Genomic DNA, 24745 nt, shown 5'->3' with positions numbered 1-24745 from the left:
GTCTTAACATTATTGTGCTGGTTTGTGGAATGAACCAAGTTTAAATGATCATTAGTTTTATCAATGCTCAAGTGCCAGCCTGTTTTAACTACTCCATCCCCAAATATGTGACTGTAGACGGCTTTGATCTCCGATCAATGAAAACTTTAAAACTTTACCTGCACAGCGACCATTCCCACAAAGGTTCACCCCTGATCTGGTTCGATTCCGGGAATGCTCGTTTCAGGGTTCGAATGACAAGCAAGTGCACAGGGATGCTCGCCTTGAGCTCGGAGCAAATGGCACCAATAACGTTTATCAAAAGTATTTTGATTATGTAACAAACTTTTAAATTCAGCCTGACCAATCAATATCTAGCTTTAACTTTCTTGACTGCAATTGACAAATGTCACGAACAGGCTTTAAATAATCGCCATTCAATTGGAAGAGGAAAAAAAATAGAAATTTATATACAAAATATGATTGCTTTATCTTTAGGTATCCACTCACGATAACCTTGGAATGTCGTGGTTTACACACTGCAGTGACAGATGTTGTCACAGGTTGTGAAGGAGATGGGGAAGAAATTATTTGAACAACCACAACCAACCACAACACGCTAATCTAGCAAAATCCCCACACCACGGTACGGGCACGCTTTACAAAAACTACATTCGAAAAACAGATAACGAGCAAAGCATAGATGTGCTTCACTTACGCAATGTGTACAAGGCTCTGGGCCTTGAAGTGCTTGTTGCCAAAGAAAAGAAAAAAAAGGATCAACCAAAGGCAATGGTAAAGGGAGATCGAATAAAAACACATCGTCGACAGTGACCTATCGGTTTGGGAACGACGAGGACGTGTGACTATGTCTATCGGAAGCCTGTGGGTGGTTCATGGAGGAGGAAAAATGAGATGTGGCTTTGATTAGGCCCTTCGCTCGCCCAGCACTAGCAGGCTTGCCCTGAAACTTCATTAATTGTGGAGTTGCATTGTTTCTGCGTTGCCTGCTGCTCTGACAAAGCCGAAGACCTAGAACTCGACTCGACCTGCGAGCCCGAGCTTTCCGGAACACTCTCGCATTGTTCCGAAGGTTTGTTGATCGAGCCTGCAGCTATCGAGGCATCCACTCCAGGCTCTGCATTTTGTAACACGCATCCCGTATCTTTTGAAAGGCCACAGATGCCACTCTCTGCTGCATCGGGGGACAATGTGCCGTCTGGTTTTGCATTCTCCACTTGTGCCTCGCACTCGTTGCCTTTGCTGAACATTTCACTTTCTACAGCTGTTTCTCCCTCAGCAGGTTGATGTGTCGCACATTTAGCTGTGTTATTGAGGTCTGATTCCAGCCCATTGCTTGGCAACTCGTTTGGTGCTACTTTCCTGCTCTCCTGGTCGTGCCCCACCGTTGCAGTGCTTCCTTCCATTGCGCCTTTCTCTTCCTGTTCTTGTTTTTCCTTTTGCAGCATGTCCTTCAGGGTGGCAGAAAGCACATTCAACAATTACATCAATTAAACAAACAGTAACAAGAAAGAGCAATCAGAGATTGCAGATCCTCGCCAGTCATGTTTTTAGTGGTTTTTAAGGCTTTTGTGTTAAAACAAATACGGTGGCCGAACCACGTGACCGATGACATAATTATTTTTTTTCACCACCAATTTATCCATAGATGACGCTCAAGAAATTTCATCTTGATCAGATGAAGTTTTGCACTTGTCGAAAATTTCCTGTCAATCGGACCAACGGTTGCAGAGAAAATCGTATTTATTCTGTGCGGATAAACAGACAGACAAACAAACAAACAAGAAATATATCATGCATAGCACGATACTTGCGAAATCCCTAAAATAAGTTGTTGGCCTATGATGACCGCAAACATAATTGGTGGTTGAATTCAAGAGGCACGTATGGCATCATCATTAACATATGTTATTCCCCAGGAAGAGTTCTTTACAATGAGCCATGTCTCAATTTTTTTTCTCCACATGGAGAGTGTGGAGAATTAGACCCTGTGCAGCGCTTTTGGAGATATAGAGGTGCAAAGTTTTTCGGTTTTCTTTCAAGATGGCGCCTGTACCACGTGACCTATGATGACATAATTATCATTTTAAAATTCTACAGGCACCTATGGTGAAAATTTCCTGTCAATCGGACCAACGGTTGCAGAGGAAATCATATTTATTCTTTGCGGATAAACAAACGGACAAATGAAAAATCGGTCAGATACCGAGGACTTGCCGGAATGTACTTTTTTATCGGCCATTTTGGACAAATATGGCGGCCGAACCACGTGACCGATGACGTCATCATTATTTCTTTTCTAAACTAATTCATTCCTAGATTATGCTCGAAATTTCATCTTGATCGGACGAAGTTTTGTACTTGTCAAATTATGATGTCATAATGGACGCACCTTTGACATCATCATTAACATATTTTATTCCCCATGGAGAGTTCTTTACAATGAGCCATGTCTCAATTTTTTCTATTCAGCACTTTCAGAGATATAGAGGTGCAATGTTGTTTGGTTTTTCCAAGATGGCAGCCAAACCACGTGACCAATGTCGTCATTATTTTTTTCTCCATCAGTTTATGCTGACATGGCGCTCAAGAAATTGCATCTTGATTGGATGAAGTTTTGTACTTGTCGAATTGTGGAATTATGACGTCATAATGGAGGCCTTGGGCCGAGATAGTTAAAAATTGGGCACAGTCTATACCAGGGCAAGACAAATATGTGTGTAAAGTTTGGCGATGCTATGTGCAGTGGTGTAGACGTAGTGCTGTGCACAAACAGTCAGATGAAAAATCGGTCAGAGGCCGAGGACTTGCCGGAATATACTTTTTTATTGGCCATTTTGAACAAATATGGCGGCCGATCCACGTGACCGATGACGTCATCATTATTTGTTTACTATCATCTATTTTGTCATCATCTAAACGAATTTATTCCTCGATTATGCTCAAGAAATTTCATCTTGATCGGATGAAGTTTTGTAATTGTCGAATTATGACGTCATAATGGACACACCTATGACATCATCATTAACATATTTTATTCCGCATGGAGAGTTCTTTACAATGAGCCATGTCTCAATTTTTTCAATTCAGCACTTTCGGAGATATAGAGGTGCAAAGATTTTTGCGTTTTCCAAGATGGCGGCTGAACCACGTGACCGATGACGTGATCATTTTTTTTTTCTCCACCAGTTTATGCCGACATGGCGCTCAAGAAATTTCATCTTGATCGGATGAAATTTTGTACTTGTCGAATTATGACGTCATAATGGAGGCACCTATGACATCATCATTAACATATTTTATTCGCCATGGAGAGTTTACAATGAGCCATGTCAATTTTTTATATTCAGCACTTTGGGAGATATAGAGGTGCAAAGTTTTTTGGTTTTTCCAAGATGGCGGCTGAACCACATGACCGATGACGTCATCAATAGGGCATAGTCTATTCCAGCGCAAGACAAATATGTGTGTAAAGTTTGGCGATTCTACGTGCAACGGTGTAGACGTAGTGCTGCGCACAGACAGATGAAAAATCGGTCAGAGACCGAGGACTTGTTGGAATGTACTGACATCATCATTAACATATTTTATTCCCCATGGAGAGTTCTTTACAATGAGCCATGTCTCAATTTTTTCTATTCAGCACTTTCGGAGATATAGAGGTGCAAAGTTTTTCGGTTTTTCCAAGATGGCGGCTGAACCACGTGACCGATGACGTCATTATTTTTTTTTTCTCCACCAGTTTATGCCGACATGGCGCTCAAGAAATTGCATCTTGATCGGATGAAGTTTTGTACTTGTCGAATTATGACGTCATAATGGAGGCACCAATGACATCATCATTAACATATTTTATTCCCCATGGAGAGTTCTTTACAATGAGCGATGTCTCAATTTTTTCTGTTCGGCACTTTCGGAGATATAGAGGTGCAAAGTTTTTCGGTTTTTCCAAGATGGCGGCCGAACCACGTGACTGATGACATCATCATTTTTTTTCTCCACCAGTTTATACCTCATGTCGCTCAAGAAATTGCATCTTGATTGGATTAAGTTTTTAACTTGTCGAATTATCAAATTATGACGTCACAATGGAGGCCTTGGGCCGAGAGAGTTAAAAATTGGGCACAGTCTATTCCAGGGCAAGACAAATATGTGTGTAAAGTTTGGCGATTCTACGTGCAACGGTGTAGACGTAGTGCTGCGCACAGACAAACAGACAGACAGACAAACTAACCGATCAACATACTTGCCGGAATCTTTTCTGGCAAGCAACAAGATATATGTCATGCATAGCACAATATTTGCGGAATCCCTAAAATAAGTTGTTGGCCTATGATGACCTCAAAAATAATTGGTGGTTGAATTCAGTAACCTGGTATGCAAATCCTCTTCAAATTTCCAGTTAATCGGATAAAAATTTAGGATTTTAGACCGAGGACTTGCCGGAAAGAAATTTGGCCTATGTTGACCTTTTTGCCTATGTTGACCTCAAAAATACGTGGTTGTTGAATTCAGTGACCAGATATGCAAGTCCTCTTCAAATTTCAAGTTAATCAGATGAAAATTGAGGATTTTAGAAATTCGGCCTATGTTGACCTTTTGACTCCAAGAACAATAGGCTTCTTGCTTTTGACCAACTCTACCATTTGGTGAAGTTTCGTGAAGATCGGTTGAAAATTGTGAGCTGTAGTCGTCTGACATACAGACAGACAGACAAACAGATAGAATAACGCACAAGACCAACCAATATACTTGAAATAACTGAGATCAGTTTGACCCAACCTATAAGCCTTCGGTATACCTTGACCAAACCTATATGGCTTTGCTGCACTTTGACCCAAAATATAATCTTTTGGTGCACTTTGACCCAACTTGTTAGCTTTTGGTGCACTTTGACCCAACCTGTTAGCTTTTGGTGCACTTTGCCCCAATCTGTTAGCCTTTGATGCACTTTGATCCAACTTGGAAGCCTTTGGTGCACTTTGACCCAACTTGTAAGCTTTTGGTGCACTTTGACCCAACCTATAAGCTTTTGGTGTACTTTGACCCAACCTGTTAGCTTTTGGTGCACTTTGACCCAACTTGGAAGCTTTTGGTGCACTTTGACCCAACTTGTTAGCTTTTGGTGCACTTTGACCCAACTTGTTAGCTTTTGGTGCACTTTGACCCAACTTGTAAGTTTTTGGTGCACTTTGACCCAACTTGTTAGCTTTTGGTGCACTTTGACCCAACTGGTAAGCTTTTGGTGCATTTTGACCCAACTGGTAAGCTTTTGGTGCACTTTGACCCAACTGGTAAGCTTTTGGTGCACTTTGACCCAACTGGTAAGCTTTTGGTGCACTTTGACCCAACTTGTAAGCTTTTGGTGCACTTTGACCCAACCTGTAAGCTTTTGGTGCACTTTGACCTAACTTGTAAACTTTTGGTGCACTTTGACCCAATCTGTAAGGTTTGTTGCACTTTGACCCAACTTGTTAGATTTTGGTACACTTTGACCCAACTTGTTAGATTTTGGTGCACTTTGACCCAACTTGGAAGCTTTTGGTGCACTATCACCCAACTTGTAAGTTTTTGGTGCACTTTGACCCAACTTGTAAGCTTTTGGTGCATTTTGACCCAACTTGTTAGCTTTTGGTGCACTTTGACCCAACTGCTAAGCTTTTGGTACACTTTGACCCAACTGGTAAGCTTTTGGTGCACGTTGACCCAACCTGTAAGCTTTTGGTGCACTTTGACCCAACCTGTTAGCTTTGTTGCACTGTGACCTAACTTGTAAACTTTTGGTGCACTTTGACCCAACCTTTTTAGCTTTGTTGCACTTTGACAAAAACTTGTAAGCTTTTTGTGCACTTTGACCCAACTTGTGAGCTTTTGCTGCACTTTGACCCAACCTATAAGCTTTTGCTGCACTTTCACCCAATTTGTAAGCTTTTGGTGCACTTTGACCCAATCTGTATGGCTTGTTGCACTTTGACCCAACTTGTTAGATTTTGGTACACTTTGACCCAACTTGGAAGTTTTTGGTGCACTTTCACCCAATCTGTAAGCTTTGCTGCACTTTGACCCAATCTGTTAGCTTTTGATCTGTCCTCAAAAGCCAAACTACAGCTCCCCAGACTGGAACCTTTCTTGGTCTTGGAATAGTCCTTGTTTGGAAGGTCATCACGTGTTAATTATTAAATAACTAAACACATCCACTTGTGAACACACCTGTATGAATGATTCTGTGCAAACTTCCACAATGCTGCATGCATAAATCAGTTAAATACTTTATCATGGCACAGCTTGCACAAAAAATAACCCATAAAGTCTCTCTCAACCAGACTATTCATCACTAACAAAATAGGAATGGCAGTTACAACGAAAGACATGAAGGATGGCGTTGACGTAAAACCTGTGAGTTTCTGATGACAGTTGTAACTGAGAGAATGAAGAATGATTCTTGCTCATGAAGGCTCGTGTCGATCTGCATCGGTAGATGGGTAGATCTGTGTTGAAGTTTGCAAACCCATATCGGTTACCACACTTTGCTCCACGTTTGATTCCATTCATTGTAACTGAGACAGTTTGATAAATTTCAATTTTCCTTCAGTCCTGAGCAGAGTGGAGCATCTGCACCAAAACAAAGTTGCTTCCAGCTGTTTTGCAGATGGAATCGAATCTTGATCTCTTTCTGTGTTCTAAACCCCAGGGATTGTGTTGCCGATGTTCTGCCTCCATTTGGTAACTCGGATCATTCCACTGTTTCTGATTGTGTCTCTTACTCCTCATTCTCAACACCAGTGCATCCTTTTCACCGCAATGTTTCAGTTTGGGAAAGCTGTTTGGGATGGATTTCGTTCATTTCTTGCTGATGTGCCTCAGCTTTTAGTCTTGGTCCTGATGTGGCTGCCGAGGAATATCCCAAAGGATTCGCACTGGTATGGACATTTATATTCCCTCACGTATCTATCAAGTGAAGGTTCATTCCCATCCATGGTTCTCTCCAGCTTATGCATCAGCAATTGCTCATCGCAACCACTATTTCAAACAGTACTATGTGCAAGGGTCTCTGGAGTCCAAATGTCTGCTCCACAAAGCAAGTAACAACTGTAAAAGAGTTCTTGAGGATGCCAAGAAGCAATATGCTGCTTCTGGAGCCAATTCCATTGCAACTCGGATTGCCAAGTGTGTACTCAACCACAAGAAATCTTCTATAACATCCTCTCTTTCATGACCTGAGGTTGTTACCTCACCTCTGGATAAGGCTAACCTCTTTTCAAATCGCTTTGTTTCTAATTCTACCCGAAGATGATCAGGGACACCCTCTTCCTGATTTTCCATCTTGTACAGACTCTGATATTCCTGGTGCATTTATCACTCCGAAGAAGGATGTCAGAATTATTAACACTCTGGATGCCTCAAAAGTGACTCGTCCTAATGGAATCCCTGGGATTGTATTGAAGATGTGTTGACCTGAACTGTCATCGATTCTTGCCAAGCTATACAACCTGTGCTTGTCTGCATCATAGTTTCCTTCATCCTGGAAAGTGGCTTCTGTTGTGCCTGTTTACAAGGGTGCCTGTGAGCATTCTAAACCAAGTAACTATCGCCCGATCAGCCTGCTTCCTGTAATAAGTAAGGTATTTGAATGCTTCATCAATGAACAACTTCTCAGCCATCTGGAGGATAATGAACTTCTCACTGATTGCCAGTATGGCTTTCGTTATTCTCGTTCTACTGGTGATCTACTGATAATCCTTAATTACAGATCATATCAACAGGGTATTGGAGCTCAAGGGTGAAGCTCGATTAGTTGCTTTGGATATCTCAAAAGATTTTGATAAAGTGTGGCACAGGGGTCTGCTCCACAAGCTTCAGTCATATGGTCTATCTGGAGTGATGCATTGAATCATATCAGCTTTCCTTACAAATCGCAAGATGAAGGTGGTACTTGAGAGTCAATCTTCTCCTACTTGCTCCATCAATTCTGGTGTTCCACAGGGTTCTGTCCTTGGTCCCACTCTGTTCCTTGTTTATATCAATGATCTTCCTGATAATGTTCCGTCTCAGCTAGCCATGTATGCTGATTCACTCAATGGCACTCATAATGAGGTTGGAGTTTCACTGGACAATGATTTAGAGAATGTGTTGAAGTGGGGGCATGACTGGCTGGTAACCTTCAATGCAAATAAAACTAAGTTGTTGGCCATATCTGACTCTAGAAACAGGTCTTTCCCTTCTGTGCACATGGGGTCTTCAAACTTAACAGAATCATCTGAGCTTCGGCTTCTTGGTCTGGGCATCTCCTCTAACCTCCGTTGAGATAATTACATTTCTGGTATTGCGAAGAGTGCTTCTGAGAGAGTTGGTTGTCTTTATCGAGCACAGAGGTATCTACCTCCTGAGGCTGTTTTGTACCTGTATATGGCAACTATACGTCCCCTCATGGAGTACTGTTGCCACATTTGGGCTGGAGCACCGGCCTGCCAGTTATCCTTACTTGATAGGCTCCAGAAACGCATTGTCAACCTGGTTTGTGCAGAGATGGCTTCAACTCTTCAACTGCTCTCTCACCTTCGGTCAGTTGCCACTCTTCGTTTGTTCTACAGATATTTCCATGGCAAATGTTCTGTTGGACTTTCTAACTTGGTTCCTCCCACACGAGTATTTGGATGCAATACTCGGTTTGCGATCTCTGCACACCCATACACGATAATCGATCCAAGATGTAGAACGAAAGGCCATGCAGATAGTTTTATCCCTCATGCTGTCTCGCTCTGGAATTCACTACCTGTAACATGCTTTCCATTATTCTGCGATCGACTCAGCTTCAAGAGGAATGCCAATTCCAATTTCCTACATCTTTTTTTTTTTTGTATACAAGATCGAGGCTCGTGAAAGAGCGAAAACTGAAACGTGAAACGTGAAAACGTGAAACGAAACGTAAAAAACGTGAAAAAACGAAAAACGTGAAAAAGCTGGAAAAAAAACTTTGAGGTTTAATCACATTTTATCTAACCTGCTACTTCCTGTGTCTTGGATGTATTCTTGTTTTTTTATTAGTCCCCTACCGGTGTACACCGGAGGGGACTATAGGTTTGCACGTCGTCCCTCCGTCTGTCCGTCTGTCTGTCTGTCTGTCTGTCCGTCCGTCAGTCCGTCACGCAAAGAACAGTTTCCGGACTTTTTTTCTAAACCCTTAATGCTAATGATTTCAAACTTGGCACATGGTTTCCTCATGATAAGTTACAGATCGAGTTCGAACTTCACGACGTTTCGATCATTTTTGACAAAGTTATGGCACTTTGAACTTTGGGAATTCTGATAATTCTGATGATCCTTAACTCAGTGCAATTTTAAGTTTTAATTTCCTTTAAAAAAGATTTTCTCTGCAATAATAGGACCGATTGAGATCAAATTTTCACCATATGAGGGACTCGGTCTGTAGAATATTTTAATGGTAATTATGACGTCACAGGTCACGTGGTTCGGCCGCCATATTGTTTTTCGTAAAAACATGAAAACCCCTTTTTCTCTGCAACGGCTGAACAGATCGAGGCCAAACTTTGCAGGCAGAATCGCATACCCATGACGAACAAAAAAGTCAGCGAGCATGACGTCATGCTTCACATGGTTTCAGAATTATGACGTTTTTAAGCATGAACCTTTAAAACCGAGCTCCTCCCTCATTTTTGATCCAATCGAGGGGAAACTTCACAGATCTGTTCAGCATGTCAGTCCACGAAAATGTCCTTTTGGAATTTGCGATAGGTTTGGCAGATATCATTAATTAAACGAATTTTTTTTTTTAATGGATATCTCTTGTTTATTCTAGAGTTCTCCTCAAGCCGCACCACACACCCTCAGCCTCGTCTGCGAACGTCAAAAGCGCGACACAGCACGTGCTTTCGGGAGGGGCGGAGCCAAGCCGAGCAACATATATATATACACATCGATCATTGATCGTGAACCGGAAAATATAATAAATTACTGATATTTAGCGACTCGAAAGGTTCTTTATCAACAACTTATTTTCTCGTGCTTCTGCTGACCTGTCTGCAAGGTGTATAAATCGAAGTCCAGAGTGCGAATCACAGGTGAGCCCGTCCTGAGGTAATTAGCGATTGGGAACGATTCAGAACCTGTGGGTAAATAACCCTTGGTAATTTCCCCAACAGTTTTCCGGACGACAGACTGCCGGTAGGGGACATGTATTGCAGCGCAATACTCAGAGTGCTTGTTATTCTTGTTATTTATTTATTGTTTTGCTTTATACTTATCTGTATCTAATCATCCCTTAGCCCCTTACCTAGAGTGGCTTTATGCCTTGTTTGGGCGACCGATTTCCATTTTAAAAATCTCTCAAATAATGTGTATCACACTTCTTGTTGCAGGGTATTACTTTTGGTAAAAGCTCATCAAATATTTTGGGAACTATTTGAATTTAGTTTGTGAAGTCTTTAGGCTCTTCCACGAGCAATTCCTGAAACATTTGTCAACAACTGCCCTTTTCAGTCCTTTTCTTTCGCATTTCTCTTATCAAAATTTTTCTTTTGTGAAGATTTTCATCTAAAGATTCTAAATTGGATGCTGTAATTATAGCCAATAATGTACAAGTCTAAGAGCATGAGACATTGCACAACTTGCAAGCAAAAGGCAGAGCAAAATAATGAGGGAACTGAAAACAACTTGGGCAACACGGCAACTCAGTTATAACTGGTATTTTTAGATTGTCATTTATGAATGATAGTGTGGACGGAGGCTTAATGCGTTTACTCACATGACATACCTGCATGATCTGTCGTGTATCTCGCAAGAAAATTACGAGCACAGTGATGTTATCGCTAGAGCCAGCGTCACGTGCTGAGGCGACCAACCTATGGGCGACCATGTTTGGGTCGCCGTCGTTTTCGCGCAAGTGTTCTCCAACAATACGCACCGCCTCTTCTGCATGCACCGTGTCATAGAAGCCATCACAGGCAAGAAGCAGGTAATCCTCTGAACCATCCAATGGGAAGGATGCACAGTCGGCCTCGCCTGAGACGTATGGTTTGTGTTCTGCATCACCTGTGACAAAATGAGCTCAGTTGGACTCAGTTCTGTTCTGCATCAAAATGAGCTCAGTTCTGCATCCCAAGGCTTTGTGGAAAATATGTTTGGATAAAAGTTGACTGGCACCACACTTCATGGCGTTAACTCTTCATGACGTTAACCTTAACTTCATGACGTTAAGGTCAGGTAGATCAAGTGCCTCCTTCCAGAAGCTCATTAGTGAACCAGTTGGGTCTTTGGCTAACAATCTGTTCGGGCCATGGTAATTCTGAAACTATATCCTACTTCAAAAGTGAATACAGAATACACGATTAAATTAAAACTGCAAGCAGTGATGATCCGGGGACCAATACACCCCACTCTGATTGGACAAGTGCGCACCAGAGTCATTGACAACGGCAGCTCGGATCCGATTGTTTAAAGTTTGACCTGAATCTATCGAAATATGAAGGAGATGTATTTTAAAGGTGTTCATGAAATCCAATATGGCCGCCATGTCACATGACCTATGACATCATATTTAGGATATGCATCCAATAAAGAGGCATACTATAATTGGTCAAGTTTCAACTCGATCGATCGAAGAATGAAGGATGAGATGCATTTTAAAGGTTTGCAAGAAATTCAATATGGCCGCCAGGTCACATGACCCACGACATCATATTTAGGATATGTATCCAATCACATGGCGTACTATAATCGGTCAAGGTTTCAAGTTCATCTGACTAACGGTTTGGCCTGTAGGTCGATGCAAAATGTATGAAATCACAATATTAATTTTAAATATGCTGAGTCAGCATTTTTTTTTAATTGCCACGCACAAGACTAATTAGCAAAAAAATTAAAATAATCGGTGGAAAAGGTGTTCTTCGCCTTAAGGTGGATTATATGTATGCCAAGTTCCAACTCAATAGGTCGAAAGATGAAGGAGATCGATTTTTAAGATTTTCAATAAATCCAATATGGCCGCCAGGTCATGTGACCTATGATGTCATGCTTAGGTTATGCATCAAGTGAAGTGGTTTTTTTCTTTGTTTTTTTTGTATACAAGATCGAGGCTCGTGCAAGAGCTAACATTAATCACAAAAAAAAACAAACGGACACATAAAAAACATTAAATAAAGGGAGCGAGAGACAAGATGGGGAGAGAGAGGGAAGCACACAAGTACAACAGTAGAGAACAGGGACATCGGGAGATCTTTGGGAGGGGGAGGGCTTGGGGACATGGGAAGGTAGGGGGGGGGTGGGAGAGGTCAAATACATGGTCATGATATACCATTATACCATACATGGTCAAAGTTTCAAGTTCCTAGGATGAACGGTTTGACCTGTAGGTCGCCAACAAATTTCATAGAATCAGAATAATCTATCTATAATTCCAGTAATCTCTGTCTGTCTGTCTGTACGTCTGTACGTTTGTCTGTGACCGCTGTTTCTCGACAACCACGGGTCCGATATATGTACTTTTAACTTGCCAGGTATATTGCTGGGGACCCGAGGATGTGCCTTTTCAAGGTTTCATATTAATCGGACAATTACTTACCGAGCTATGTCCAAAAAACGATTCAACCAATCAGAGAGCAGCGAACGATCGCGTGTGCCGAACGTGGCGGGCACACTCTGCCTCGGATGGCACATTTGAGAGCGTATTCATTTATTTCACGTTTGCAAACTATGTTGGCGTTAAACTATGTTTTACAACTAATAAAAACGAATTTGCGATTCATTCGCTTTCCTGCGCGTTTGTGCACGCGATGGCGATTTCTTTACCAAACTCCGGAAGCCGTTCGCTTTGGACCAAACCATTGCATGTAAATAGAGGGGGGGGATTGTCACCACTCGCAAGCCGTTCGCTTTGGACCAAACCATTCCATGTAAATAGAGGGGGGGGATATAATTTTAGATATAGATATAGTACGGGCATGCCCTAGTCTATCTATAATTCCAGTAATCTCTGTCTGTCTGTCTGTACGTCTGTACGTTTGTCTGTGACCGCTGTTTCTCGGCAACCACGGGTCCGATATACTTTTAACTTGCCAGGTATATTGCTGGGGACCCGAGGATGTGCCTTTTCAAGGTTTCATATTAATCGGACAATTACTTACCGAGCTATGTCCAAAAAACGATTCAACCAATCAGAGAGCAGCGAACGATCGCGTGTGCCGAACGTGGCGGGCACACTCTGCCTCGGATGGCACATTTGACAGCGTATTCATTTATTTCACGTTTGCAAACTATGTTGGCGTTAAACTATGTTTTACAACTAATAAAAACGAATTTGCGATTCATTCGCTTTCCTGCGCGTTTGTGCACGCGATGGCGATTTCTTTACCAAACTCCGGAAGCCGTTCGCTTTGGACCAAACCATTGCATGTAAATAGAGGGGGGGGATTGTCACCACTCGCAAGCCGTTCGCTTTGGACCAAACCATTTCATGTAAATAGAGGGGGGGGATATAATTTTAGATATAGATATAGTACGGGCATGCCCTAGTCTATCTATAATTCCAGTAATCTCTGTCTGTACGTTTGTCTGTGACCGCTGTTTCTCGACAACCACGGGTCCGATATACTTTTAACTTGCCAGGTATATTTCTGGGGACCCGAGGATGTGCCTTTTCAAGGTTTCATATTAATCGGACAATTACTTACCGAGCTATGTCCAAAAAACGATTCAACCAATCAGAAAGCAGCGAACTATCGCGTGTGCCGAACGTGGCGGGCACACTCTGCCTCGGATGGCACATTTGAGAGCGTATTCATTTATTTCACGTTTGCAAACTATGTTGGCGTTAAACTATGTTTTACAACTAATAAAAACGAATTTGCGATTCATTCGCTTTCCTGCGCGTTTGTGCACGCGATGGCGATTTCTTTACCAAACTCCAGAAGCCGTTCGCTTTGGACCAAACCATTGCATGTAAATAGAGGGGGGGGGATTGTCACCACTCGCAAGCCGTTCGCTTTGGACCAAACCATTTCATGTAAATAGAGGGGGGGGATATAATTTTAGATATAGATATAGTACGGGCATGCCCTAGTAATAATAATCTTAGCAATTTCAAAAGGGTACCAATGGTCCCCTAATTAACCTCGAGTGCATACGTGGTGTGCCCAGTGTGTGGCAGAACAGAGGTGAGGATACAAAATACAGAAGTGATAAGAATCAGGAAATGGGAAAGTTTTGTGGAATGATTAATTATCAATTAGATATTTTGCACTTGGAGATTAATTTAAGTCGTACATGTTACTAGTAACACTGTATGTACTGTACTGTATGCACACAAGGCGAGAGGAGAACACAGAAATTTGAGAAAAGGTCAATAAATGTGGAGGATATGGGAGACAGAGGTGTCAGAGTATGGGGGCAAAGGGGAATTTGATTGGGGGGGCCGGGGGGGTGGGTGGGAGTGTTCATCGGAGACCGCACAAGAGGGAATGGGAATGTAGGGGACGAAATAAATCAGTTTTGCTCCAATAAAAAAAAATCCATAATATATCCTATAATCGAGATCCCCGCTGTTTGTCCCAGCTTTCAATGGCATCATCTTCCCAGAATCCGATGTCAACATCTTGATAATCACTTTTGACCAATTTGGTCGACTGATCAACACTGGCTACCAACAGTAGGACAAAGGATGGGCACTCTGCAACATTTGTGTTACCTGATTCCACAAGACCTATCCACCATTGGTAGGATGTTGCCTGTCAGGCACCACAGGTATTGAACTTCCCCAGTCAGTTCAGACCCATTCTACCCTCTGGGGCTTTAGACAGCTGTTCATCACTACTTCAGTTGATCCCCCATCATTACTCATGACCTCTTCTACCCCAAATGACCCATTCCCAAGCATTCCCCTTTTCCAAGTTATTGCGAACCTCTGGGCGGTCTCCTGCAGCGCGGAGCGCTCCTGCGCCGCGGGCCGTGGAGTCGGGGAGGAACTCGCCCGGCACCCGCAGCGGTTGCCCGAAGACCAACTCCGCCGCGGATGCGCGCAGGTGGTCCTTGGGCGCCGTCCGGAGGCCCAGCAGCACCCAGGGGAGCCTGTCGACCCAGCCGCCGTCGCGGAGGGTCGCCCGGAGCGTGGCCTTCAACGAGCGGTGGAACCGCTCGCACAGGCCGTTAGCCTGGGGGTGGTAGGCCGTGGTGCGGTGCAGCTGGACCCCGAGCCCCCGCGCGACCGCCCCCCAGAGCTCCGAGGTGAACTGGGGGCCGTGATCGGACGAGATGTCCGAGGGGGCGCCGAACCGGGCGACCCAGGTGGCGATGAACGCCTGTGCGACGTCCGCCGCCGTCGTTGACGCCAAAGGCATGGCCTCTGGCCACCGGGTGTTGCGGTCCATCATGGTCAGGACGTGGGTGAAACCCCGCGAGGGGGGCAGAGGTCCCACCAGGTCCACGTCAACGTGGTCAAACCGACGTTCCGGCACCGCAAACGGGGCCAATGGGGCCTGGGTGTGTCGGTGCACCTTCGCGCGCTGGCACGCGAGGCACGTCCTGGCCCAGCCGCGGACGGCCTTCCGGAGGCCATGCCAGACAAACTTGTCGGCGATCAACCTCTGGGAGGCCCTCGTGCCCGGGTGGGACAGGCCGTGGATGGCGTCGAAAATCTGGCGCTGCCAGCCCGTGGGCACGATGGGGCGAGGCCGCCCGAGGGAGACGTCGCACCAGAGGGCCATGCCCGCGCCGTTGAACGGCACCTCGGTGACGCGGAGGCCCGTAACGGCGGTCCGCAAGGCCTGGACGTCGGGGTCAGCAGCCTGGTCCGCCGCCATCCGGGCATAGTCGATGCCGAGGTGGACCGCGTGGGCAACGGACCGGGAAAGGCAATCCGCCACCGGGTTGTCCTTCCCCGCGACGTGCCGGATGTCTGTCGTGTATTTGGACACGGCTGAGAGGTGATGCTGCTGCCGGGCCGACCACGGCTCTGCGACCTTGCCCATCGCGAACACCAGTGGCTTGTGGTCGACGAAGGCCGTGAACGCACGGCCCTCGAGCAGATGGCAGAAGTGCCTGACCGCCAGGTGGAGCCCGAGCAACTCGCGGTCGAAGGTACTGTACCGGCGTTCGGGCGGGCGAAGCTGCCGGCTGAAGAACGCCAGCAGTTGCCAAGCTCCACGCACCCATTGCTCGTGCACCGCGCCCACCGCGTAGTCCGAGGCGTCGGTGGTGAGGGCGATCGGTGCATCGGGCGCCTGGTGCGCGAGCATGGTGGCTTTAGCCAAGGCGAGCTTCGCGCCCACGAACGCCGCGTCCATCTGCTCGGTCCAGGTAACGTCACCTTTCCCCGGCTTCCCTCGGAGGGCCTCGTGCAGGGGGCGCAGGAGCTGGGCGATGCGGGGCAGGAACCGATGGTAAAAGTTTACCATGCCCAGGAACTCCTGGAGCCCCCTGATCGTGCGGGGGCGCGGAAACCCCTTCATCGCCTCCACCTTGGCTGGTAGGGGGACGGCCCCGTGCCTGGTGACGTGGTGCCCCAAAAAGTCGATTTCAGTGACACCGAACCGGCACTTGGCGGGGTTCACGATCAGGCCGTGCTGGCCCAGGCGTTCAAAGAGCGTGCGGAGATGGTGGAGGTGCTCTTCGCGGGACGCGCTTGCGACGAGGATATCATCCAGATAGACGGAGACGAAATCCAAGTCGCGCAAGACGCTGTCCATGAGGCGCTGGAACGCCTGAGCCGCATTCTTCAAACCGAAGGGCATCCGAAGAAATTCGAAAAGACCGAACGGCGTGATGACAGCCGTCTTCGGGATGTCCTCCGGCCTGACGGGGACCTGGTGGTAACAGCGTATGAGGTCCACCTTCGAGAAGAAGGACATATTCGCCAAGCGGGCGGAAAAGTCCTGAATATGGGGGACGGGGTAGCGGTCGGGGGCGGGGGTGGTGGCGTCGTTGAGACGGCGGTAGTCCCCGCACGGTCGCCATCCCCCGCCGGGCTTGGGCACGATGTGGAGCGGCGACGCCCAAGCACTCTCGGAGCGCCGCACGATGCCGAGCCGCTCCAGCGTAGCAAACTCGGCTTTAGCAACCGCGAGCTTCGTCGGCTCGAGGCGGCGTGCCCGGGCGTAGACCGGTGGCCCGGCGGTGGGGATGTGATGTTCCATCCCGTGCTTGACGGTCCCCGCCGAGAAGGTGGGCCTCGTGAGGGCCAGGAAACGGGCGAGGAGGCGGGTGAATTCGTCCGCTGCCGGAAGCGTGCAGATGAACCTGGCCGGAACCGAACCGCTCAGCAAGCCGCTCGATGAGACGCTCCGTGAGCTGCTCAACGAGGCGGGCAGCGCGCAAGCGAGCGAGCTGAACGTCTCGGCCTGGACAAGCCTTCTGTGCTTTACGTCCACCAAGAGGCCATTGGCACAAAGGAAGTCCGCGCCAAGCAGTGCCATAGGCACGTCGGCAGTCACGAACGACCATCGGAAAACCTGCCCTCCGAACCGCAGAGAAAGGCAGCGTTTTCCGTATGTGCGAATGGATGTACCGTTGGCAGCAAGCAGAGCGGGACCCCGGCCCGCGGTCTGCTTGTCGGACGTACCGGCGGGAACGACACTCACCTGCGCTCCCGTGTCGCACAGGTAACGGCGCCCGGATAAGGTGTCCGTTATGTACAGGAGGCTGTTTAATCGGCCGGCGCTCAGTGCCACTACCGAGGGCCGGCCCGGGCGTTTCCCAACCTGCCGAATGAGCACGGCGGGCGACATTGCCGGGCCTCGTGGCCAAACCTAGCGTGGAAATGGCACCAGGTTTGCGGCGAAGCCGGAGGCCGCGGTTTCCGCGGTGGTGGTGGGCGGGGCGTGGCGGCCGCCACGAGGCGCCCCTCGGAGTAGGGGTGGGCACCCGCAGGAGGTTCAGCGGCTACGCGGTGCGTCACGTAGTAGGGGTGGGCACCCGCAGCAGTTTCGGGCTCGGGAGCCGCTACGGCCGCACCGAAACTCGCCTGCGTGTCCAAAGCCGCGTAGAACTTGTCGGCCTCGGCCGCAAGCGCTCGGGGTTCCGTTGTCGCAGAACCGCCCAACGCGAGGCGTACTCGTGCCGGCAGCTGGCGTCGAAATAACACCCGGAATAGAGCGTTCGGGGTTTCGTCGCCCATGAGCGACAACATATGGTCCATTCGGACCGACGGTCGCGTGTCACCGAGCTCGGGGAGGTCCAAGAGGCGATCGGCCCGTGCGTCCACCGTGAGGCCAAACGTGGCGAGGAGGAGACGCTTGATCGCCTCGTACCTGTCGTCGGCCGGTGGGTTCCTCAGGACCGACACGACGCGGGCGGCCGTGCCGGCCCCGAGGGAGGCGACCACGTGGCAGTAGCGTGTCTCGTCCGCCGTGATGCCTCGAAGCCTGAACTGGGCTTCGGCCTGCAGGAACCAGATCTCCGCCTGAGCTTCCCAGAACTCTGGGAGCTTTATCGCTACCGCGTTGGTTGCCATAGCTGTGGCGGGTTCGGGTGGTCAGTGACGGCTGACCAGAACATCGGAGGTCACCAATGGAGCGCGGTGTTACGCACGCTGCTTGTAAGCAAGGAGGAAGCGGACAACGCGGTAAGTTGTAAGAGTCTTTATTCAAGAGCTCCACTGTAACACTGGAGCGTTCCGGGCTGCGCGCCCGTTGTATATCCCGCGGCCACGCCTACCCCTCGGGCGTGGCCGCCGCCCACTTGGCGCGCGGAATGATGTCATCACGCCAGTGAGCTTTCGTGTCCGCCACAACGTCATGATGGAGGCCTTAGGCCTAGAGAGTTAAAAATTGGGCACAGTCTATTCCAGGGCAAGGCAAATATGTGTGTAAAGTCTGGCGATGCTATGTGCAACGATGCAGACGTAGTACTGCGCACAAACAAACAGACAGACAGACAAACCAACCAGCCAACATACTTGCCGGAATCTATGCCGGCAAGTAACAAACGGACTCAAATGCAATAGCCTCTCGTCTGGCGAGGGTAACTAGAACGGCACTCAGTCGAGAGCATACCTCCGCCTGGTTGGCCATATCACTCATTGGTGAAGAATCACTTTAAAATTCTACCAGCTGGATCCGGATCTTCACCAAAATTGAATCGATTCTTCCTTTTCACACACCCAACCTGTCCAACAAGTTTCATCCAAATCCATCCATAACTTTTTGAGATATCCTGCCATGTATAGTTTTTGGCCCTATCTCCCAATGGTGAAGAATCACTTTATAAATTCGTGTAGCCGGATCCGAATCCGGATCTTCACCAAAATCTAACCATTTCGTCCTTGTCACATACACTACATCTCTGCCAAATTTCGTCCGAATCTGTCCACACTTTTTGAGATATTTTGTTCACAAACGGACAGACAGGGGTGAAAACATAACCGCCATCCACCTTTGGTGGCGGAGGTAATAATTGCAAAGCTTAAAAGAACTACAAAATTGGAGTACAGTATATAAAAGATTGACCTCAGAGAACCTAAATTCAACGTCGGTGACAATGTTCGAACTTATAGATGGAAATCACATTTTGAAAAGGTTATACCAAAAGATGGATTATCTGTGTTTTTTATTTGGGTATATTTAAGATGTCATGACGATGCAGGATATTGCGCCTTTTTTATTTGATAGTTGATTAAATTGAAATATGTAATTAAATGGTGACTATATGGTCATATTGTGCTTGGAAAAAGGGGGGGGGGGGGGTGGGGGAGTGAAGTGGTTCAATATCATGGGTCAAAAGGTCAAGTGGTCCTGGACTCTTATTTCAATAATACTGACACAGAAAAACTCCAGCAAACCATATTAACTGCTCACCAATGGCTCTTGACACAGAGAGAGTACCATTCACCCTCCATGCCCCAAACCAGATGACGCAGCCACCCAGAGCCTCAATACGTTTCTTTTCATCCTGCAGAAAGGGACATTCCAAGCATGATTACTGATGAGATCAGAAGTTTATGTTACACTAATCATCAAGCTATATTCATCACTCAGATATGAAGTTGCAATGTTCACCGTGCCTGAGATAGGACATACTCATACACATATAATCGGGAATTATGTTTTGTCTCTGGAATACCAATATGTGAGCCAGTTATGTATTCTTACTAAATCAGTCGGTTGATGCCATTTCAGCCTCAAACGAGCAACCATAATGCGTAAGATGGAACCATCCACAAAGTAGAACGACACTGGACAGGTGTCCAGGGAAACAGAAAGAAGAGTGATTCAATAATGCTGCCATGAGTAATGTCGGTATTAGTAAAGAGTTTGGATAAAAGGATATGTCAATAACAGCAACGTGTTGCATGCAAAACTATTTTTGAAGGTCAGGCCCCGTATATGATTGCGAAAGTTTGCAACATTTTTGTAAGGAGACAAGCTCTAAATTGCTTGAGGTTCAGAGCCTCCATCCAATGTTGTGAAAGGACTTAGTGTAGCAGATCATCCATCACAGAGTGATCAGGACTGATGCGTCTATGATCAAGGAATTGTAAAATCAAAATGACTTTATATTCATTACTTTCAGAGATTTGATGACATTGCTTGTAATTGAAAGAAGGTGCACCAGTCTGTAATTTCAAGGATCAGTTATTTTTATGAGTATTTGTGAATCATGGTAGTGTCTGCCTTCATTCAAGTAAATGAGGACATTATGTAAAGAAATACCTGTTTAAGAGAACAAACAGGAGATTCCATTTGACAAAGTTTGGGTTGTCTACTCAAGCACTGATATACTCTTACTATAATTCACCAAATGTCTGTCCGTCTGTCTGTCCGTTCGAAGGTACCGCAAAAACTGCTCAAAAACTGCTCAAAAACAACGATATTTTGGGTGGGTAATCCTGGGATCTTCAGGAGTAAAATAGGCTATTTAGTTTTTCCAATTTCAGCTTTAGTCTCCAGCATTCTCAGGTTTGGACTCCTGCATAACATTTGCGTTCGCACAACGTTCATTGTGACGATGTTTTCATTGTGACGATGTTGTTTTCCCGGGTGCCGCACAAACGGCTGCACCGATCGCTGCACAGCTGCACCGATCAGACTCAGTGACCTAGGACAAAGACCTTTTATAAGGACACGGGTTGAATCCCTGCTTGAGAGAATTCCAACCCCCTCCCCGCCATCATGGCCATCTCTCCAACTTACAATCCCACGAGATATGCGGAAAGGACGACCCAAAACCAATATAAACATCATTAAACATGATTCGTATATAAACATCATTAAAAGTAATTAATGACCCCAGCCAAAGTTCAAATGACGTTTAATCTCGACATGAGAAAATTCCACATAGCTATTTGGGTGGTGTATACGCTAACAGATCGCTGTCTCCATCGATCTTGCCAAGGCCGTAACACCTATCGGCTCAAAATCCTTTTAACTGTTGATTTGGTAGTTTTTACAATGAAGGAAACACGTATCGGGAGCACATACGACATAGCGATTGTGAATGTGACAGCTCTGAGGCGTCTTTCGCTTCGCATCGCAGTGACGGTGAGCACCAATATGGTGGCTGTAAGATTAAAATCTGGCTTCAAGCCCCCTCACCACCCAAAGCCTTCAACCAGACATATTAACACGCTCCTCCCCCTTCATTCCCGTTCTTCAAAGCAAAGCGGTAAAAAATTGTTGTATCGCCATTATATATGACGAGCAACGGTACCCGCCCTAAGGGCGGGGCTCCAATTTGGAGGCGCAATTTATATAAACATCCGTTAAATATCACAGGCAAATCATCAAAATCTAAACAGTATTTTTAGAATTTCAATGAAAAAAACCACATCACTGTTCATATTGGTAAATATTATTCCATCGTGTTTCAAATCATGATATGAACTGTACGCATTTCTTTAGGAAAAAAAAATGGAATGATGTGTCAAAACTTTGTCAAAAGGAACTTTTATCAGCAATGTCGTCTATCCTGAAGTTGTAAGCTGAAGAAGAGGTACAAATTCATTTTTAAAAATTCCCTAAAGGAAAGCGTACAGTTGATATCACGATTTGAAACACGATGGAATAATATTTACCGATAAGAACAGAGATGTGGCTTTTATTGAAATTCTAAAGATAGTTTAGATTTTGATGATTTGCGTGTGATATGATGTTTATATGAATCGTTTAAAATAAAAAAAGCCTTCAATTTCTGATATTTTACCTTTTCATTTGGGCCTCCCAATTGGAGCCCCGCCCGCGGGTACCGTTGCTAGTTTCATTCAATAGGAAGTGTACAGTCTGGCTCAGAGCTGTTTTGATATTTTGGAGAAATGCTTTGGTGACGGTGTGTGTTGGTTAGAAAGGTAGCGAAGGAGAGGAAGAGTTGGGTGGAGAACCAGGCTTTTGAAGCAAATGCAGATTTGAACTAGAACGGCACTCGGTAGAGAGGTTCTATGAACTCTCTTGTTTTCATGCCTCCGCTGACAAAGTTGCTGGAGGCATTATGTTTTCGGGTTGTCCTTACGTCCTTCTGTCCGTACGTCTGTCCGTCCAGGCTAAACATCGTTTTTCTCAGCAACCATATATCTGATTGAGACGAAACTTTCAGGGTAGGAGTGACACCCATGCAAAATGTTTTTATGATAATTTTGACATCATAGGTCACGTGGTATGGCAGCCATCTTGGATTAAAAGCAAATAATTAAAAAATTATTTATCGGAAACCGCTGAATGGAAAAATTTGAAACTTGCCACATTGTCAAGTACTCCCAATGGGGAACAAAAGCATGATAATGATGGCATCATAGGTGAAGTGGTATTCCAGCCAAAAAGTTTGAATCCAACTCCTTATCCTAAAAATCTGAAATTGCATGGACATGATCTATGACCCATTTGTATGGAAATATTAAATTTATGACATCATAGGTCACATGGTTTGGCAGCCATTTTGGATTGAAGGAAAATATTAAATAATTATATATCTGAAACCGCTCACCCTATCGATGTGAAATTTTACAAATATAATTAATCTAACAGCACTGTTGCATATAGTTTGAAAGTGATGATGTCATAGGTCACGTGGTTTGGCAGCCATCTAGGATAGAAAAACAAACCTTATCCGATCAACACGAAACTTCACAAATGTGATCTACTACCCATACATATGCAGAGTGATGGCATCTACCCATTGTGGGACTATGCGGAGGCATATTGGCGACACAGTCGCATTGTTGTCCCCCGTCGCACCACGGAGCGAAAGGGGGACTATGGTTTTCCACTCCGTCCGTGTGTGCGTCCGTCCGTCCGTCCGGGCGGGCGTGCATGCATACGTGCGTGCATAAGCGAAGGACCGCATTCAAATTTGGTGTGTGGGTGCAACCCACGTCAAAATCCAAGATGGCCGCCGTCATGTATGTCTGACGCCATGTATGTCTGAACCTTGTGAGCGGAATATCTTGGAAAAATAAGCGAAGTACCAACTTCTAATCTGGTGTGTGGGTGTATCTAGGCATAAGGAAGAACCCTATTGAAAATTGGGTCGCCACGTCAAAATCCAAGATGGCCGCCGCCATGTATGTATGAACATTGTGAGCTGAATATCTTGAAAAATAAGCGAAGTACCAACTTCTAATCTGGTGTGTGGGTGTATCTAGGCATAAGGAAGAACGCTATTGAAAATTGGGTCACCACGTCAAAATCCAAGATGGCCGCCACCATATATATGCCTGAACCTTATGAGCAAAATATCTTGAAAAATAAACGAACTACTAACGTCTGATCTGGTGTGTGGGTGTATCTACGCATAAGGAAGAACGCAATTGAAAATTGGCTCGCCACGTCAAAATCCAAGATGGCCGCCACCATATACAGTCACGTGAAAAAGTAAGTACACCCCATGTAAAGTTTTGACTTTTTCAACATATTTCAACATACTGCTATTTGATCTTCATTTCAACAATATTGATAGATAAAGGTGATATTGTAGCGACCCATGGGTCCCCCAAGCAAGACCGGCATCAGAATCTCCTTGCTCCAGCCGGTGACGTCACCGGCGGGGATCCACGGCGCCAGAGTGGCTGGTCACGTGACCGCCAAAGCGTGCCGCGCGTGCGGGTATAATGAGCTACACCTGTGGATCACGTCACCACCGAAGCACGCCTCGCTTGAGAGGCGTGGCTTTCGGTTTCGGTTTCGGTTTCTGGTTTTGCTTTATAAGGCAGCCCGATAAACGGGCTTTTTAGTGTTCCCGAGTTGGTTTTACGAATAAACATCTTCTCGGACGAGTTTGTGCCTTGCCATCCTTTTATCCGTATTCTGCTGGAGTCCGGACTCCTTCACTGGTGACCCCGAATTTGCAACACGGCAATGGACACCGCAGTGTCCCTCAAGCTGCCCACCTTCTGGGAAGCACATGCCGCCGTCTGGTTCGCGCAGGCGGACTCCCAGTTCGCCCTGCATGGCATCACGGAGGACGCCACCCGCTACCATTACGTGGTCGCCGCGCTCGGCTCCGCGACCGCCACCCGCTGCCTGAGCTTCCTCCAGTACCTGCCCGCTGACGGCAAGTACGACGCCATCAAGGCACTTCTGCTGGGCGCGTTCGCCCTTTCCCCGGCTGAGCGCGCACGACGCCTGCTCGACCTACCGGAGCTCGGCGATACGCGCCCGTCCGAGCGCATGGACTACATGCTCGCGTTGCTCGGTGAGCACCCCTCGGATTTCCTGTTTCAGGAGCTCTTTCTTCGCCAGCTCCCGGCCCCGGTACGGGTCGCCCTGGCAGGTACGACCATCGTAAACCCCCGCGACCTCGCCAAGGAGGCCGA

The 24745-nt window shown here is 46.4% G+C and overlaps 1 protein-coding gene across 1 annotated transcript in view; it reads right to left on the bottom strand.

The window, feature by feature from the left end:
- Positions 1-929: 929 nt before the first annotated feature.
- Positions 930-24745, bottom strand: part of PPM1E (protein phosphatase, Mg2+/Mn2+ dependent 1E) — a 77576-nt gene continuing 53760 nt past the window's right edge. The window contains exons 6-8 of the mRNA XM_068102242.2: positions 19800-19893; positions 10772-11049; positions 930-1451 (exon numbers count right to left, since the gene is read on the bottom strand). Coding sequence (XP_067958343.1) covers positions 930-1451; positions 10772-11049; positions 19800-19893 — 894 coding nt within the window. The remainder of the gene's footprint in view (positions 1452-10771; positions 11050-19799; positions 19894-24745) is intronic.

The sequence above is a fragment of the Myxine glutinosa genome, chromosome 6 (genome assembly GCF_964187855.1).
Source record: "Myxine glutinosa chromosome 6, kmMyxGlut1.1, whole genome shotgun sequence".
Taxonomy (NCBI): Eukaryota; Metazoa; Chordata; class Myxini; order Myxiniformes; family Myxinidae; genus Myxine; species Myxine glutinosa.
The sequence above is the reverse complement of the archived record's forward strand: the minus strand, read 5'-3'. Positions and strand labels throughout refer to the sequence as shown.